Below are 19582 nucleotides of genomic sequence, written 5' to 3' on the forward strand. Positions count from 1 at the left end.
CGGGCCCGGGCGGGGCGGGGCCGCGGGGCCGCAGCCGGAGCCGGGCCGGAGCCGCCGCCGCCGCCGCTCCCAGCATGGTGATGGCCGAGCCCCGGCGGCCGCCCCCTGCGCTGCTGCCGCTGCCCCGCGGGGCCGTGGCCGGGGCCGGGGCAGTCCGAGTGGGCTTCTACGACATCGAGGGCACGCTGGGCAAAGGCAACTTCGCCGTGGTCAAGCTGGCGAGGCACCGCATCACGCGCAGCGAGGTGAGCGGAGACCCCCCCAGTGTCCCCCCGGTGCCCCTCTCGGTGTCCCCCCCGGTGCTCCCGGTGCCCTCACGGTACCCCCGGGGACGGGTCGCAGCCGTATCCCCCGCGGCCTGCAGCCCCGCGGCCTGGGGAGGGGGCTCCGGGTGGTCCCGGGCTCGGTGCCCCCCGGGCTCGGTGCCCCCCGTGGGGCTCGGTCCCCTCCGGTGCCGTTGTGCGACCCCCGGAGGGGGACAGGCGAGGCAGCGGCTGGGGTCGCCCCCCGGCCCCGGTGCTGTGCTGGGAAGGGCTGCCCGCAGTGCCCTGCACCGGGGGGAAGGGGTTGGGGAGCAAACAAAACCCCCAAATCCCGTTTTTTTGAGGTCAATAATGGGAAAACACCCGCAAGGAGCCGGTTACCGGGCGCTGAGGTGGTAAGCTCGCTCCTCGCAGCAATAAAAAACGCCCCTGGTTTGGACTTCTAACAAAAACAAACACGTTGTTCTCGCCCTGCCGCGGCGGCCGAGCCTCGCATCCCAAATATTGAGTTTCTCGTTCCTCCGCTTGCCCAACGCCGCGGTAATCGCCCCTAAATCCTTCCTCGGGAGTTGAGCAAAGACCTGGCGGCGTTGGGGCGCTCCGTGCCGAGTTGGCTGCCACATGCCCAACTTCCAAGGGCTTGGCTTGCAGGCTGGGGGTGGCTGTTTACTCTGCGGCCCCCAGGCAGGCTGTGCGATGGGTATAAAAACTTCAATCCCGAGTCTGAGTTGTCGTTTTAGAACATCTGCTTGTTGGCGATTAACAGCTCCCCAATCCAGCTTGGCTTCCCCACCTGCACCTTAACAGACCGCTGAATTCCCGTGCATCCCGATCAGTGCGAGCTTGAGTGTTGTCAACCGCCTTTCCTTTATTGAGGAGCCAAGGCTCTGGTCTGCAGCTTTTTCTGCACCATTTTCACAGCAGGTTTGCCCGTGTTAGGGGTCTGCATCCAGGTCTTTCCGTTCCTCAGTACAGCTTCGTTGACTTTCTGCAGCCGGAGGTGCAAGCGCGTTGCCTGGAGCTTAGCCGAGGTAGTTGCTGGAAGTATTCACACGGTCTTTGAGGAAGAGGAACCCTATCAAGAGCACTTCTGGTGATGTCAGGGGAAACTTATTCCAGCCAAGAACTACTTCAAATAAGTGCTTCAAGATTGGGCCAACCTCACTTAATTTAGTGTTAGCTGACTGCACACGTAGGAAAGTACAAATCCTGCTAATGCTGTTTTTGGTGGAAGACTGTTCCTATTCCAGGCTTGTTCTAAGCTGTAGTTTATGTTTCTTGAGTTGCTAACTTTTCAGTTCATCTGTGTGCAGAGTAGGACAGCCTCTACTAAAGTTCCAGCGGAATAATATGTAGCTGCTTAGGTTCTGGCACGAACTCACCCTCAGGTCCGTACTGCAGGGAGATCTGCAGTGTGCTGCTCTGAGACCTGCTCAGAAAGTCCTTAAAAGAAGCTCTTCCACTGTCTGAGGTCCTCCTGAATGTTCCTGTTTGAACGGCCCGAATCCCAAGCCTGTTTGTTGTTTGGCCCTTTTACTGTGGGTACTTGGAAACCGTGTTTTAGGTGGCTTTGACATATGAAAATATATTTGCTTGGTTTTTTACATAACTGTGACTAGCTAGTAACTGTCAGATTAAAAGAAAAGATGGCATTTACTATCTTGAAAGGTCATAATTTAGGCAGTGTGTAAAGAATCCATCCTCTTTATGGGAAATCTAAGCAAAACATAGGTCAAAATAAAAAGAAACCAGGCCTGAAGCAAGAGATACCCCATTTCCTACCCTGTCTTGTGTGCATACAATCTCAGAAACTGCAGGTTGAATCCTACATTCATGCAACAATGAAACTACATGATTAAATAGTCAAACAGAAGGGTGAAAGTTGACAAAAGTGGGGGGATTGAATACATGTTTATAGTGACCCTCCTTAATGACAGACTATGCTGGCTGCTTCGGAGGGGACTGCGTGGCTGAATATGACCTTTGCTTTGCTGCCTGTTTGTGTTTGTTGCCATTTAAGTTAATGACACGTGTTTTCCTGCCATGCTTATTTATCACGTTGCCAAGAAATCCTGTGATCTCAGAGTAACTTTTGTTAACGAAACATGCACAAATAAGCAACTTTTTTTTTTTCCTTGGAAGGAGGAGAGACTAAGAAAAGACAACATAAATGATCGGAAACATAAAGTTGAGGAAGGTGTGTGTTTGCTTCTAGTGAAATATGATGAGGTGTGAAATATGAATGGTAGCAAGAGACTTTTGCTTGCTGTTGCCAATAGGTGAAGGTAGCAAAAAGCAACTCACTTTAAAGATGATGGCAAGTCTTTGAGAATGATCTGCATGGGAGAACTACGTCACTTCCACCCCTGAGCTCTGCACTTAACATCCCCTGGGGTTTGTCACCCCCAGGAGAGTGCTGGCCGCTGCCTCTCAAATGAAAATTAAACCCTTCCGACTGATAGTTCCTCGCGGGGCACAGTGATGCTTTTAGCTATGTTACGTTATGGGTGATTCATGCTGTTCTCTGAGAAATCCCAGCTCCTGGTAGCAGACAGGAGGCTGGTTTACGTGCGAGGAACGTGTAAAAGGGAGTGACAAAGTAGAGAGAGCAGCTCCCTGCACTGTGCAGCCAGCAGTTTGGCTTAGTGGAGTAATTCGGTGGGAAAATGAAGCCATTGCCAAAAAAGACTCCGGGTACAGATCTGTTTGCAGCCGTGGGCTCTGTGGATGTGTCGCAAGGGGCACAGGAGGAAAGCGTTTGTGCAGGCAGAGCAGAGCAGCCCCGCAGGTACACCGGGCTGCAGCTCCGGCAGGTAACGCTACACAAATTCCTGGTAGCCAAACCCTTGGCTGTTGCAAACTGGAGTTGCTCCAGATTGCGGAAGGACACTTGCTAATTCCAATGCCTCTTACTTCTCTGATGCATTGGGTTAGCAACTCAAGTCTGAACTTCTCTAACCTGGGTGAACCTTAAAGCTTACACTGATGTGGACAAACTTTGTCTGTTAACTTGTCAGGCCATGTTAGGGGGATGTTCTTGGAAAGACTAGTAAGAGAGGTAGATGGATGATGTGAAACCAACGGAAATTGAAACCTGGAGCAGCTGAAGGACAGAGCAACTTTCTTCTAACAAGCCTTGCAGCTTTGCTGCTTGACAGTTTCAGTTCCCAGATGCCAGATGAGGGTTGAGCAAACTCCAGTTCGCTAACTCTCTAGCAAAAGAGGGAAGGAAGTGTGTGCTATCCCTAATATTTTTTTTTTCTAAATTAAAAATGAATAATGTTCAAGCATGTCTTTGCAGCGTTCGTAAGTTTTTAAGCAGCAAAAATGGGCAAGGGAGGAAGAGAAGGGAAGGAACAGCCTAGCAGAATTTCTGCTTTTCTCATTTTCTTCAGTGACCTTGAAGTTGTCTTGGAGTACATATTCATATGTCATGTTTGGTTGTACTTTTTTGTTTTCTTTTTAGGAGATGTGATAACTTTTATTTAAAAAATAAATAAAAATAAATGCTAGAATCACAGAATCTGTGTAACTGTCCTTAATCTGGCATGTGCTAAGTTGGCTTATTCGTGTTGAGGTAATGATTGAGCATAGCAGAGAAATGAGAATTCATTGCTACGTGCAGTCAGTCTCTGTGCATTGCTTTCAGAAGATCAAAGTGATGCCACAGCATCTCTAATATGCTGGTAGTTGTTAGCAAGATGTATATTCAGGAAGAAAACACACTTTTCATTGAGGAAACTCTTCCCCATCCTGAAGCAGCTTCTCCACCTCTAAGAATTACTTCCCCTTTTCCTGTCATCGTGACACAGCTGAGATTACGGACAAAAATGAGCCGCTGCTGCTGAATGCACTGTTCCTTCCCATGGCGTTGTGAAGAAGTGGCTGGATTTTAAGTATTTCCAAGTGCTTTTTCTCTAAACCTCCTAGGGACCTGACAAGATGCATGAGAGCTGAAGATTGAGAATAGGCTGAGATATCTCATCTGCATTTGACTGCAGAAGCAGCGGTGCCAGCTGCTCCTGTGCTTCTTTTCACACAGAAGCCTGCTGCTGTGTGCATGTACATAATATGCACATTGAGAGTTGTACCAAGATTGCAAATACCTTTTTTTCCTTCAAGTAGCCACATGCTTTTCCTGTGTGTTCAAAAAACAACTGCTTAATAGTACCAAATAATTCCACGTTATAAGGCAAAAGCGGTTTGCTCTAATGTGTTTTTTGTTTTAATTAAAACCCTATTTCAAGTGCAAGTATGGCTTACTCTTCATTATTTTGCTTGACTTCCTCTTGCATCTCAAATAACGTATTCCTGATTTAGGGGAGAACTGTGCTTGGGATTATTTCAGATACTTGAGGTTGAACTAAGGTGGATAAACAACACATCTAAGCCCTTATGTATAGAGAGCCGTCCAGTGGAAGTATTCAATCTTTAAAAGTGAAGAAGGAGAAATGAGTTTTATCTAATTTTTTTCTGGGGCAATAGATACTTTTGTAATCTGGGCCAGCAAAGTTAAAAGCTGCTTGGAACTCCTTGCGGACGTTAGGAGCTGGGAGCTGCAGCGCTCCGAGTTGTGCGTGGTATCTGGAGAAAGCTGGCAACAGCCATCGGGAGACCGGCTTGGAAGTGGTAACAGGCTGTATTTGAAATATTTATACTTTCAGTAAAAGGAATACTTAAAATTTAAGAGCAAACTGTGGAAGTGCCAAACTATACTGGAAGAAACGCCAAGAGTCTGTGTACTTGCAAAGCTAGATTGCTTCAATAGGGTGAGGTGATGGGAGTCGAGCTTCGATGGAAAAAGTGGCAACAGCAAACTGTAAGCTGCACAGCCCCCCCCCAGCCTGCTCTGTTCAGCAAGAGCCACAGAGGATGGGCTGCTGTTACTTGCTTCAAATTGCCCAAAAAACTCTTTAATTTATTACTTTGCAGTCTCACTGTTGTGTGTTTTTTTTTTTTTTTTCTCTTCCACGGTAGACCAAGCCCCTTTTATTTGCAGTTCTGTATAGGTTTGCTTTTATTAGCTTCTCTGCACTGCATGCATTCCGATGTGCAAGAAGAGTAAATAAGAAAAAGTTACTCTAAGTTACTCTTTGTTTTTTTGCTTGCTTTTTAAGAGAGTTTCATAAATGAAAATGCTCAGTGACAAGAAGGAGAAATTAAATGGACCGGAGCCTGGGGAGTCCAGAAGTTAAGTGCTGTGGGTTTTAGGCAAGGTTTCTGCACCGTGCTGTCTGTGTGAAGAATCATAGGAACAGAATATCCGAGCTGGAAGGGATCACAAGGATCATCGAGTCCCAACTCCTGGAGGTGAAGAAAGAAGCTGCTGTGAATGCCTCAAGTTAGCAAGACTGACGCTGTGTAAATCACTAATTAGGGTGCCAGTAAAGTTTAAATACCGAACAAGGCAGCAAGATTTTATTGCATTACACTAGGTTGATGAAGAAGGCATTTGGACTGTCCAGAACACCAGATCTACCCAAGATGAGAGAGGGCTTGTTGCTTGACTGAAAGATGCATTACTGGTTTGTGATGGGAATGCAAGATTGCCCCAGATTGATCTTTTCATTGGTTTGTAAATAAGAAAGAGTGGTTTCCATTTCTTTTAATTTTGGAGGTCACCCAAATAACAGGTGTAAACCAGGGCAGATGTGGAGAAGGAATAAGAAACCGTCTTGTGTCTCTGGTTGTTTCCAGAGAGGCAGCAGAAAATAAATTAGAGGAAGTGGGGAAATGAGACACGTGGTTTGTTTTTTAATAAATATTTCCTGATGTATGTTTAAGAACTTGGTCTGGCTTCAGTGGTTTGCTTTGATTTCTTTGATATTTTGCAACTTTCTAGCAAAGGGATTTCTTCGGGCTAATAAATTCTGCCCGGAAAAAAACAGTCAGTTTATTAGGTGTGATCTTACGTTAGGCTAGGGAGATTTAAAGGGGGGGGTGTGGTGGGTTTTCTGTAAGCTGTAGGAACGAGGCTTTGCATCCTCTGCTGCCACACGGCATGAAGTCAGGCCAAAAAAGGAAGCAGTTTGCTGCTCTGCCTGGGCCAGCGCAGGGACCTGCAGGGAGAGGAGCTGCTGGGGAGCAGGCTCAGCGCGAGCCTGGAGCTGTGTGTTGGGACAGCCCCATCCGATGAATGCTGTTTTGCTTCCTCTCCTGTCCTGTTTCTTTGCGGGGGTGAAGGCAGGCATTTATTATCCAGCTTTATGCGTGCACTGAGCATCAGACAGCAAATAGGTGGTGTAGCTGGAAGGAAGGGGAGCAGGACAGGAGGGTAACGGGTCAGAACAGAAGCAGGTTATCTGTGTTTACCTTTGTGCTTTAAAGGTGTTCTCTTCTGAGTGAAAAGACCAACTTTGAACAGGAGATGCAAAATCTCTTAGGACCTGTTGTGGGCAATACAGTTCCTGAGCACTTCTCAGTGCACACTGACAGCATGCGGGAGCAGGCAGGGGAGGTGCTGCAAATACAGGTAGCTGGCAGGAGCACGTTTTGAAAGAAGACAAAGACATTTCCGAGACGTTTTTTGAAGGGAAAACGTGTTTTGACAAGATCAGGCATCAGGATCCTCTAAGTTGGCGCATGTCATGTGGGGATGGAAGGTGAGAACTGGGGAGGAGGAGGAGGTGGAGGTCAGTAGGGAGTGCTTGAAAAGCATTTTCAGTGCTTTCTTCCCAAGTGTCCACTGCTAAGCTTTGAAAAATAAAGGCCCTGGAGTAGTTGAGTGTTTAATGATGAGGGATATGGAACTTTAGGTTTCTTTGCTTTATCTTTAATGCGTCATTAAAAAGCATATTGTTTTTGATGAAAAAGTTCACTGAGTGGCAGTGAATTCTGCATTAATCAAACATCGTTTAAAAACAAATCCATTAAAAATATTTGATTTGAAAAGCTGAACCTTGTTCCGTCTCATCTAAGTAGGAGTGCATCCTGCATCTTAAAACCAAGCATTCTTCATTGACTACAAGGCTAGATCAGCTTACTTGCTCATAGCAGAATCTTATTTTTCTGGGGGTTTGGTTAGACAAGTAGACCTCTGAGGAGGCTGTCAAGGAAAAGCACACTGAAATGAAGTCAGTAAACAGTTAATTCTGAATTCAGGTGGGTCCATAATCAGCCTTGCTGGAGATAATGAGGTTCACCTCCTGTGGATTTTGTCTCCTGCATAACAGCTGTCTCCTATAGTTCAATACCTTGTGAAATGCAGTTATAATTGGAAGCATTTGTGTGATTTGCATTGTTTGCTCCTGCTTCAGCATTAATAATGTGATATTCAGGGTGAATAAACACTATTTTATATTTAATACTTAGTATTGTAATCCTTTGTGTGATTTTTAGCAGCTATATTTTTGCTCCTTCTTGGTGTAAAAAAAAACACGTTTAGTTTCTTACTCTTTCCTGTTTAAAATGTTTGGTCTCCTAACCAGCTGTCACTCTCTGCAATTCACTTTGCAGATATTGACTAAAAATAGTCAGTAGGACCCTGATCTGTTCCTGAACTAATTGAGACGAGGTTTGACTGACAGATGTATCCGTAGAGGTTTTTCCCTGAGTGGATGAATTGCAGTTGTCCCTTTATAATAGCATATTAATTGAAATTAAAACAAGCATATAACAGTTGAAAATACCCGGACCGCTGTGTTTTGATTCTTTGTGTTGAGCCATCAGTTTTTCTTTTCAAATACCACTTTTGCATCTGTGGAATTCAAATGGACTACCTTGGCCCCAGAAATGGATATCATTAGGCTTCCTATAAAGTTTTTTATTTTTTTAAAACACTTCTGTGTGTCCTCAGTTGTTCCCACTTGCTGCTGATAAATTTGGGGGAGAGTTTTAATCTCACTTTTGCTATTTGGCTGCAGGTGGCAATAAAAATCATTGACAAATCTCAGCTGGATGCTGTGAATCTGGAGAAGATCTACCGAGAGGTGCAGATAATGAAGATGCTTGATCATCCACACATTATAAAGCTCTACCAGGTATGGTTAGCAGTGTCTTTTCCTTTCTTGTCCTCTCTGCTCCTGTTTCAAGAGTTTGCACTGTTGTCTTCTTGTAGATTAGCAGTACAAGACAAACTCAACTATTCTGGAATTGATTTGCATTGGATGGGTGTTTAACATTTTTGAAAGCACATCGTTTGAGGTCTTGTTCATTCTACTGTAGCAACTAGGCTGCCCTTGTTAGATACTGAAAAGTATCTGAAATCTGCATGAAATACACAGAAAGCTGTAAATGTGATGTTAGTGAAAGAGCTGAGTTTGAGATACCTGGTGATGAAACTTTGATGTGTGTAATTAGAAAAGGTACGATGTAAGCTAGAGCAAGGTGGGAATATTCAACGTGATGTCTACAACGAGCACGAGCTAGAAGGATCGCTGTGGAGGACGTCATGGTTTTCTTTGGTTGAGCCTTGGCTGAGAGAGCAAGCTGAGGAGTACTTGTAGCTTTTCTTATCTTTGGATAAGATATGAGGATGTGTCAGTCCAGACTCTGCAAATGTGTTCGTGGTGTAAATGCACGTACCAAGCAAGAGGTACCCAAAGACTTTATCTTGAAGTGCATTTACTAGAAGACAGATAACTAGTTGTTCCGTAGGTTTGTTTCTGCTGTGTGAACACTCCCCTTGAAATTGCTGAGATAACTTGCAGAAACAAATTGAAAAATTGTGATAATTGGATGTCTAAGACAGACTTTCACCTCTTTACCAAGAGAATACTATGAAAATAAGTACTATTGTGGCTTTGTTTGCTTTTTGCTCTTCCTACAACTTACTTAATGTACAATTTCTCCATCAACAGGTGATGGAGACCAAAAGCATGCTGTACCTTGTGACAGAATTTGCCAAAAATGGAGAAATTTTTGGTAAGCAAGAGAATGTTTCAAATGTTAAGTTCAGCGCTTTAACTTCAGCAATTTGAAAACTGTATTTATTTTGCCCAAAAATTCATTTTTATTTTAGCATGTAATTTTCTTTTCTGTCTCGAAAAACACGTGACAACTGGCACTGCTGCTCTATTTAGTTCTAAAAACTTTAGGAAAAACCATTACAGTTTGAGTTTCCAACATAAATTTTTGCTGTAAGGGGAATTAGCTGCTGTACAGTTGGAATTAATATGTACAGTTGGAATTAATATGCTCTTGATCTGGAACGTATATTGTTGTGTCTCACCTTCAAAATGTGAGTTGAAAAATGACAAAAGAGATGATGAAATATGAATTTGCATGGGGAGAGATTGAGTTAAAATGGTTATTAGTCAGGTTTTGTTGGGCACCTACTGAGTAGAGTGACCTGTCTTTTGTGGTGCTAGATAGAAGTGTTAAAGTACTATTTAATAGCAAGAAGTATATTTCCAGGAGTGATGCAAAGGTAAAGTGACTGGGGTAGTAAGTTACTACAGTGAGACAGTGGGTTTTGACCTGAGAGTTTGTTGGAACTGGAAAAAAACTCATGGATTTTAATTTCACAATGCAACATAGCATGTGCACAGTACAGTTGACTCACTTTTTCCTGTCTTTCTTAACACTGAGTTAATTTTTCATCCAAGATGGAAACAAGATGGATATTTGTCATGTGAGCCTATTTAGGCTTAGCATGATTTAACAAAATGTAGCAATATGCAAATAGATTTATCATATCAGTGCAGTGGGAGACTAACGACCGTGTATGATCATCTATTGATGATCAAACTCCATTGTGCCATTACCAGCTGAGGGTTTAACACAGCAATGAAGGGATTATACTCAAAGAGAGAGGAGCTGGAGGCTGGTGACCCTTGGGCTTGTGTGAACGAGGCGGTGAGACCTCATCTGTAGAAATAGTGCTCCCAGGTACATCTTCTTGCTTGGACAGTGTAATACCAGCACAACTCATCCTGAAAATGTTGGTCCCGTTCTGTTAGAGCTTGTTTGGCCACATTATTTGTTAGCAATATTTGAGTGTAGGTCTAGGAAAGCTGGAAGTTGGAAAGAGCACTGTTAAGATGCATGCTGCTCATGAACTGTTACGTGTTGTTTGTGGAGTAAACCTACAGGAATCTAAAGAGATTCCTGGAGGAACTCAGATGTCTGAGGCAGTACTAATGTTCTTGTTGATTTGGAAAAATTGTGCAGTTACTGTTACGGAAAGGCAATCATGCTGATGTGTGATTCAGACTTCATGTAGCATCTTCCCATAACTTGAGAGGTGGAGATAATATGCAATGAAAACAGGATAAGAGATTGAAATACTGGTGTGTTGTTTGCCTTACAAATGCCGCCAGGGCCCCCTGGAGGGCCCTAGTGATTGGAGAGCAGAAGAGGTGGAGCGTGACTGATTTTCATTTTTTGCACTGGGGGACGGGGGTGGATTTCATGGAAACAAATCAAATGTTCAAAGTCCCTTCTTTGTTTTCTGGGTTATCTCTTTTTTTTTTTTTCCACCTTTAGGTCCTTATCTTTGGACTGTTTGTAATAAGCAGGATATCACGTCCGCGGCAATTTCAACATAACTTGGAAGTAGAGAAAATCTGGGGTAGTATTTATGAAAAATAAATATTTAAATAAATATAAACAGAAGTAGAAAGGAGACTCAAGCTGCACCATGTTTTCCTTTTTCCCATCTTGATCATTCATTGGGTGTGCTGAATTTGTCACTTCCAGACTAATGGGGTATGAAATAGTCTCACTTTTCCACCATTAGTTTTCAAACAGCGCAGACAGTGGGATGGTCCTCTGCAGTTCTGTACCCAAGTGTCTTTGAAGTTTTTAACGTTTTGCTGTGTGTCTTTGTGGTCTAGAAGTTTTTACTTTTTCTCTCCTAAAGCAAGGTGATTAGAAACCTGTGGAACCTGCTGTTACTTCAGTTAATCGGCCTCCTGGCATCATTTAACTATTGTGCTCAGGTTTGTTCTTTGACTGACCTGTGACTGCACTGGAGGGGGATTTAAAACAACAACAACAAAAAAATCTCTAGGTTTGTGGCAAGATTTAAGTTTTTACCTGAAAAGCCGATCCCTCTGTTACCCGCTGGGAGTGAGAGGCCTCTCGGGGATCTGGTTCGGAGCGAGGCCTTACAGAGCTTCGACTCTCCCTCCACAGGAGCCTCTCCTTTTCTGACTGCAGAAGGAGCTGAGAGAGAGAGAGTAAACCCAGTAAGTTGAAGTTGACCTTTGTGGTCACTCCTCTGAGAAACTCAATGATTTAGAAATTTTTTGAGAGTATAAAGTTGTCCCTTCCGACCTTCCCCTTTCAGGAGGTGCTGTAAAGAGCACAGCGTGCTCTTCAGGATGGGTCTCGGTAGACTGATTGGCGAATGTTCCCTTAATGCCTTGTCACACTTTCAGGATCACTGTGAGTAGCCTGGTGCTAACCTCACTGAGGCTTTTCAGTTCTGCTAACCCATCAGTTCATAGTGCTGACTGGTGGTTCCCGGACAGGATTACTTTTATCCCCTACACCGATATTCTTTGCTGTCTTCATAGCTACAGTAACGTTTTCTGCACTCAGCAGTTGTGAATTTTACCTTTTGCCAGCTAATATTGTTGCAGTAAATACTGTTTTTAGTCTAGGCACTTCAAATGTGGTTACATTTTTCTTTTCTTTTTTTTTTTTAAAAAAAAGAACAAGTCCTTAGACTTAATAAAATACTTGAAAAAAGGTTTCAGTTGTGCTTATTCTACTTTACAGATCTACAAAGTTTTAAACTTGCTGTTTCTGCTGATTTTTTTTGAAGTATCTTTACAGCCACCACTTTGTAACCTTCAGCATCACTCACCTGAAGCCTCTTAAACAGCTGAGACACAGATTAACTGTTAGCTAAACTAATTACAGTCAACCTATTCTGAAGGGCTAATTCTCTAGTTTTTCATTAGTGACCATTGGGTTTCTTTATATTACAAAAATCCAGACTGTGGAGGGTGAAGCTGACTATTAAGCCTAAAAATAACCCAACTGTTCAGCAAGGGGAAAATGAATATCCAAGGCTTCGGATAGTTTTTTTTCCTACTACTGTGAAAGTAGTTCACCCCCTCTTGCCTGCTGTCTGGCATGCTCACTACAGGTGTATTTTTAAAGCAGTAAACATGACCAAAAGAGTTCAAGACTGACTATCAGCTTGTGTGACTTTTGTCTGGTTGACCTTTTAACTATTTAAAGGAATTTGCTACTTTTGGCTGACATTTAAGAAAAATTCATTTGATCTTGTCCTTCAGTTTTCTGAGGGTGACTGTACCTGTGTATGTACTTTTCTGGTACTCTTTTTTTTCTACTACATCCTGGAAATGTGAAGGAGAAAGAGACTAAAGCATAGGTAAGAGGCATTTCAATTACCAGCTATGGTCCTTGGAAGAACAGCTTAACTATATTTGCCTACTCACTTCTGTTATCTTTCATCTCACAGCTGACTTTCCTAATGTGTTTAGGTGTTCCTTACAACCTTCAGCCTGTTTTGCAACCGGGCAGTAGATACTGAGGACCTTGCAGCCTTTTAGAGAAGCTGCAGGGAACAGTGGGTTAGTGCCAGGCTGTACTCTTGTGCCCATAGTACAGAGAGACAGAGAGATAATGATTCCCCTTGTAACTAGTACTTTGCAATATTGCAGTATCCTTGCTCAGTAGATAAAGACAACAGCGTCTTCCAACTACTCTAGACTCTTTCAGCATAAATATTAATCCTTAGGGAGGCATTTGATACTATAAACCTCTGTACTTACATTTTCAGCTTCTCAGAATCTTGGTCCCGTTTCAGTGAACAATAACCTTGCAGTCTCTCCAGAAACACTTCTCCGTAAAGGAGACATTCAGGCATGTCTTTCGTTTGTTAGAGTATTAATAATTATGTCTGTATCTGTAAGATCCTAGTCTTACCTAGCGGTTTGTCGTGGACAATTTCATTTGTTTTTGGGCACAGTTGGAAAGCTGGACTGGAATAGGCTTGAGCAGCTCTCAGTTTTGTCCTAGCCTTGGCACAGGATCATCTGTCTCTAGAAAGAGGGATATTGTAACCTCATTAGACAAGAATATACAGGATCTGTTTTTTTTAGTTTAATAGTTATTCTTCCTCGTGGATCATCTGGATTTCCTTACCTGAAGTTCTAACCCATTATTATCACTCGTGTTAATAGGCATTCATAAGACTGGAAATGCAGTGTGTCCCCCTAATATGCAAATAGTCATTCTTTACTAAGCTTGAACTGTGTGAGTGATGTTTTGCCTGTCTTACACTGAACCCAAATCATCAAATAGTTGAGGCTGGAAGGGATGTGTAGGGAATGTCTAGTCCAGCCCTGTGGCTCAGAGCAGGGTCAACCAGAGCAGGTTGCACAGGATCACGGGTGAATACTCTGCAGTCTCTGTGGCCAACCTGTTCTAGCATTTGACAACATGCACAGAGGGAAGAAAAAAAACATGTTTAAATGGGATTACCTTGTTTCAGTCTGTTCCTCTTGTCCTTTCACTGGCTATTGGTAATAAAAGTGACTTTTTTTCCTCCTGTCAAGTATTTATACACAGCTATACAATTCCTTTCTGAACGTGGTCTTCAGGCTGAATGCCCTCCGCTCTCTCAGCCTCCCACCGTGTGATGGGCACTCCAGTCCTTTAACCATCCTCATTGTGCTTCACTGTGCTCTCTCCAGCCTGTCCCTGTCTCCCTAGCAGAGAGAACATAGCAAAAAACATACGCAGTTGTTCACCTAGCTGAAGGACAGTAATTTGAGTGAAAAGCACTGGCCAGTGCTTGACAACGTCTCTGAGTCATGTTTTGAAGTGGATGCCATCTTCATGTTTCACTTACCCAGTAAACAGATGTACTCTGTGGTACTGAAAAGGTCGGACAGGAAGCTGCTTTTGAGCAAAAGTCCTGCTTCTGCCTGCTGTGGATCCAGCTGAATCTAAGATGACTTCTGGTTTCTATCTCACTACAGAAAAATGGAGGAAAAAAAACAAACAACTTAAAGCTTGTAGATGAAGGGTATGAAGTGAGGATGAGATTCACCAAACTATGTTTATAAAGGCATATAAAGGCTTTGTCATTTCTGTAGTTGCAAATTACAAGGGGGTGCTTTGCTCTTCACCTAAGTTACTCCTGGGTGCTAGCTCCAGAACTACACGTGAGTGTGCAACCAGCGTCCAGCCTCGAGCTGTGATGGCAGGATGTCTCTAGCAAATTTCAGCTGCCTTTAAGTCCTTGCTGAAATCCAGGAGCTGGCACCATGCCTGTGTCCCAGCCTGTCCTATTTGAAACTAGTTAATGTACAAACAGTATCCTTGTGTGCACCAGCTTCACCTGTTAGGAGAGATCATGGCATATTCTACTTCACCAGGAGATAAAGTAGCGTATTTCAGAATAAATTGCCCATTCCATGCAGGCTGCTAGACTTGGTGGAAAGTGCAAGGCCAAGACTACTGCTAAAGGCGGTTTGGAAGCTCTAAATGAGCCCTGACAGGCTAAAGCTGTGAAAGCAAATGACAGTTTAGGTCCATTAACGTATTTGCTGCATTGCTAACAAAGGATGGATTAACAGCTTACAGGGCTGGCTTGCATTCAGTGTGATTTAGTTTGTGTCTTTGATATCTGACTTCACCTTGCCATCATGTGATTTGTCAGTCACTCTGTGACTGAGTGATATTTTGCTTGCAAATATTATGATCTCCCCTTGCTGCCAGGCTTTTGTTTGTTCTCGTGCTTTGCCAAGTTAAACCAGCTGAAAAGGCATTAAGACCCAAGCAGGTTAGAAGCTCTGAGGAGAGTTTTTAGATCTGCAGCTTTTGTAGATCAGATCGAACAAAGTGCTGAAAAATGTTTGTGAGGGTTGCTGAAACGATTGTACTGCAGCTGAGGTCTCTCTTGTTGCACTCCAACTGAGATCCCCCAAGAAAACATCTTTGAAACAAACCTGTTTTACTGAGCATATTAACAGGATGATGTATTAATGATTGCAAGGGTTATTTAAACCATATGAGTGACGATGTATTTCAGAACTATCAATTCTTCAATTATCAATGCTCCACGCAGTAGCAGCATTGCCTCATTGCCCAAGTAGCAGCAAAGAACTTGTCATGTACAAGAGCACGAGGTCAGCGAGGTTGTTGGTCTTACACGATCCAACGACAATATTTTTTTCATGGTTTTACTAATTTCTGCAAGAATTCTCATGGTTTGTGCCCCCTTCCTCTGAACAGCATATTTCTTCCTTTGACTTTTCTTCTAGTAACAACAAAGCTGACATTCACCTTCTGTGAAGTTTTACTGGAAATGTATTTTCTGGTTTTAGTGTGCTTGATACGAGCTGTGTATCACAGAGAAAGCAGAACAGCTTAAATGAAAACATCACGAGCACCTATAACGCCCATAAACAATATGATGTTAGCTTAAAAAAACAAGCAAACAAACCACACAACCTAACAAAACCAGGTATTCTGTGTTACCTTGCTGCTTTGGCATCGTGTTGGGCACGATGATCCTTTTTGGGTCATTGAGGTTACGTAACTAGCTTGGAAGAGCTGATTAATCATTTACTTAGGGATTTTGTCACAGATCCTTGTAAGTAAACAGAGGTAGACCGAAAACCTCCGTTCCGTTGTGTTCTTTTTCCTGCTTGCAGAAGCAGCTGTTTTAACCTGCTAACTGAATTCAGACTGAAATGGTTGTGCCAGCTGGTCTCTAAATGATGAGTCTTGTTCGTGGGACCTTTGCGTAAATGATAATTAGAAGGGACTGGTGGCAGCTCAAACAGTTATTTTAAGACTTATTTCATAAATTTCCTAGTTTTGCGTCATTGAATTTGAACGTATTAAGCAGTGGTTTTTTTTTGTTGCTGTTTGTTTGTTTTTTCCTCACGTATTCCTTAGCTTTGAAAGAGCATTTCAAGACAGGACTCCGTGCTGAGGGAAGGCAGTCAGAGACCAGGGACTCGAGCTGTAGTCTTCCACATTTTCAGGGTACTGCCTTCATCCTGCGTGTACCTGCAGGCTGGTGAAATCTTCCAGTGATTTGGCTGGTAATGCCAGTAGGGAAGGAGAGTGTTTCGTGCCTCCACTAGCTGTATTCAAGTGGAATTTGTTAGCTGGTGTTCTGTGATGCAGTGAGATACAATCTTCAAGTCATCACTGCATTGCTATGTTTTATTCTGTATCTCCTAGATATTGCAATCAATTTTTTTTAATGTTAAATTATTAGCTCTAGTTTCACTGCTGATATATTTTTTCATGTTGCTCAGATGCCGTTAGTGTATTCTTAAACTAATGATAAGCTGGTTTTAAATTGTTACTGTAAATAAAAAAAAAATACAAAAAAGTTTTGTTTACCTAATCTGAAAGGCTTTGGCTTTGCCAAAACAAATCAAACAGCTCAGCGCGCTGATGTAGAGCTGAAATGGCACAGGAGAACTGCTGACAGCACAGTGAAATTGCTGAAACAAAAGATACACAGTTGTGTTTTTTAAATCCCCAATTTAAAATTGTTAGGTAGTTGAGTGTTGCTCAGTGGCACTCCGTTGCACGTCCCGTTGCAGTGTGCACAACAGCCCAGCTTCCCCGGGGGTGCTTTCCATGGTGTGCCATACAGCATCGGGGTATTCACGGGGTCACGTAAGCATTTGTGGCAGAACTGAGGAATCCAGAGCTGATGAGGAAATCTTCTCCTGATGGCACCGCCATGACACAGTTCCTACACATCTTCGTACTGCTGTTCCTCTGCATTTTTTCTAGTTCGGACTGAAAGTTGATGTCTTTGCGGTATGCTAAGGCCAGTCGTCTTGCACAAACATGAGTCCAAAGCAGTTCTGCTAAATTTGGCTAATTTTCCATAGCTTTACAGGTAACTGAAAGCACAACTCTGGTTGTCTCACGTTCCTGTTGGTCCTTTGCCCGCTTATTTGCCAAATATCAGTAAAGCACCTTCTTTAGTGTTTTGGAAAGTTAGTATTCATACAGTAACTCATTAGGCTGTACTTCATCACCTCACTGTGAGTACAGAGTAAGCTTACCTGCCATGGAAATGAAACGTGGGACTGCAAGTTAATGTAACAACATTATAATGTTATTAGGAACCAAAGTACCAACTTATTTTAGGAACATTAGATTATATAAATTTAATTTTGTCTTTTCTGATTTATCCAAGCAGAAATCAACAGTCCATAGGCAAGCTTTTCCAAAAGCTTATTGGGTCATTGATCATCATATGTGTGACTTAAGTGCATTATATTGTAGATCATGGGTAGCTGCTATTGCCCTGTCCAGCTAGTCTGTTCCCGACTGCATTTCTTTTCCTCCTAGCCCCTCTGATAGATGTGGGGAGAGGGATGAAAATCCATGCACAGGTTATGTTACGTGACTGGACATTCTACGTGATTAGCACATTCAGAACACCTCTGTATGTGATGTCTGATAACATCACATTACGTACACGAGTAAATAGTCCTCACAATTAAAAGCTGAGCTTGTATCAACTTGTACAAGGGGAGGTGTGTTTGTGTGATGCAGGAGGCCATGGCATAGCCTCACATCCCTCTGTCATCTCACAGAAAGAAAGGGGCACCGATTGTGCATCTTGTAAACAAAATCTGCTTTTTTTAATCTTGGAAAAAAAATAACCAAACTCTTATAATTCATCCCATAAGCTCATTTCTTGCTCTCTGTTTTGCTGTTTAATTTCAGTGCTAGTTGTGCTGCAGCAATTGGCTGGAGATTGGTTAGTGTTAGGTCAGAGGTTGGACTCGATGATCTTGAGGTCTCTTCCAAGCTAGACAATTCTGTGAGAAACGCCCAGCCTTTGCCCGTCATCCCTGCCCAGCACACCGATGTGCATTTTCTGCACCTTGGCCATTAACCACGTTCTTTGTGGGATGTAGGAGGCAATTCTGAACCCATCCTAATGGCTGGTTCTTTGCTTTTTCTGCGTTGTAAGAGCAAGAAAAGAACTGGCTGTAGAAGCTGTTTCTGTCAAGACTCGCACAGCTGCTGCTTCGCTTGTTTTTGTTCTTGGGGATAAATGACGTCGTCAGCTTCAGAGCTATCATTTGTTTCAGGGCTAACATTAGTTTTACAACATAATCAAATATGAAAACAAAATGTTCTTTCTGCTTGTGATGCAACGAAGACAAGAGAGAGGTCAGGATGGGTACCTTATGGTTATTTGTTTTAATTTCCGAAGGAAAAATGCTTTTAGCCACCACATAGTGTGCTGAGGCTGGGCAGGAAGGTGTGTGGCGTGAAGCTGCTGGGAATTGATGAGAAGCTGAAAAGCACCTGGTGATGGGGAAGCAAGATACTCCAAGTATTCCTCATTCCACAGGAGTTATGTGAAAATATTTATCAGAATAGTCAGCCGTAAAAGAAGAAATAAAAGGTTGAGTTTCACAGTTCCACTAGGCAGCAGCTTTTTTGTCCCTACTCTTTAGGAGAGGAGAATGCAAGAATAATGTGTTAGAAGCTGGGATCAGCTGAAATTTTGAGTAGTTGATGCATTTGAGTATATTTGACAGAAATCACTTAATTTCCAGGGTTACTGCTTGCTGTCTAATCTGTTTAAACCGACTTTATTTTAACAGATTACCTCGCCAGCCATGGCCGTCTGAGTGAGTCTGAGGCCAGGCGCAAATTCTGGCAGATCCTCTCGGCAGTGGAGTATTGCCATGGCCGAAAGATTGTGCACCGTGACCTGAAGGCTGAAAATCTTCTGCTCGACAACAACATGAACATCAAAATAGCAGGTACCCAGAATGCAGATGCTATTCAGTCACACCTGATTTTTGTGAAGGTTGCTCCAGCAGTTCCCTTGCTGCTGCCCAAGAAATCCTGCTGTGCTTAAGGCAGAGAAAATCAGAGTGGTAATGCATACAATATCTTTGCACGATGGATATCACAGTGCACATAGCTCAAAGAAATCCTAGATTAGCTCTATTATAGTTTCAGGAAAAAGGAAATAATTTTTAGAGTTATGGTTGTTTTTTTGTGGGTGTCATAACATGCCTATAATGCTGCCAGATGTTCAGGTTAAAACAGAGTTAATCAAATAACTTCTTTCAACGTTAGAAAAACTCAAAATGGAAGCTTATTGATTTTTTTCTTTTTGCATGCATGATTTCATTTTAATTATAAATTTAGACACAGCAGATGTTGCTAGCAATGGAAATCATTTTGTCGGTTGTCAACTCATTACAATTCCACGAATCCTTCCATACTGACTTTAGCCTGGAGACACTTGAAACGGCAAGGCTAGATAACATCTTGATTTGGAGGACTGTTGAACTTCAATCATCAATAATACAGGAGCAGGAAAGGAAGACTAACTGCTGGAAGAAGCTGGTTTGTATTGGTGTAAGCTTGTGAGTTGTGAGAAG

The 19582-nt window shown here is 43.0% G+C and overlaps 1 protein-coding gene and 1 long non-coding RNA gene across 3 annotated transcripts in view; one reads left to right on the forward strand and one right to left on the reverse strand.

Moving 5' to 3' along the window:
• Positions 1-19582, forward strand: part of SIK2 (salt inducible kinase 2) — a 48420-nt gene continuing 28838 nt past the window's right edge. For both annotated transcript variants that reach the window (XM_068658991.1, XM_068658993.1), the window contains exons 1-4: positions 1-245; positions 8126-8242; positions 9062-9125; positions 18791-18952. In XM_068658991.1, coding sequence (XP_068515092.1) covers positions 75-245; positions 8126-8242; positions 9062-9125; positions 18791-18952 — 514 coding nt within the window. In that variant the 5' untranslated portion in view covers positions 1-74. The remainder of the gene's footprint in view (positions 246-8125; positions 8243-9061; positions 9126-18790; positions 18953-19582) is intronic.
• LOC137843589 (uncharacterized) lies at positions 10666-19135 on the reverse strand. The gene is made up of 4 exons (XR_011089583.1): positions 14035-19135; positions 13665-13891; positions 13107-13222; positions 10666-11369 (listed from the first exon to the last, which is right to left on the reverse strand). It is a non-coding gene; the product is annotated as an uncharacterized lncRNA (long non-coding RNA).

The sequence above is a fragment of the Anas acuta genome, chromosome 23 (genome assembly GCF_963932015.1).
Source record: "Anas acuta chromosome 23, bAnaAcu1.1, whole genome shotgun sequence".
Taxonomy (NCBI): Eukaryota; Metazoa; Chordata; class Aves; order Anseriformes; family Anatidae; genus Anas; species Anas acuta.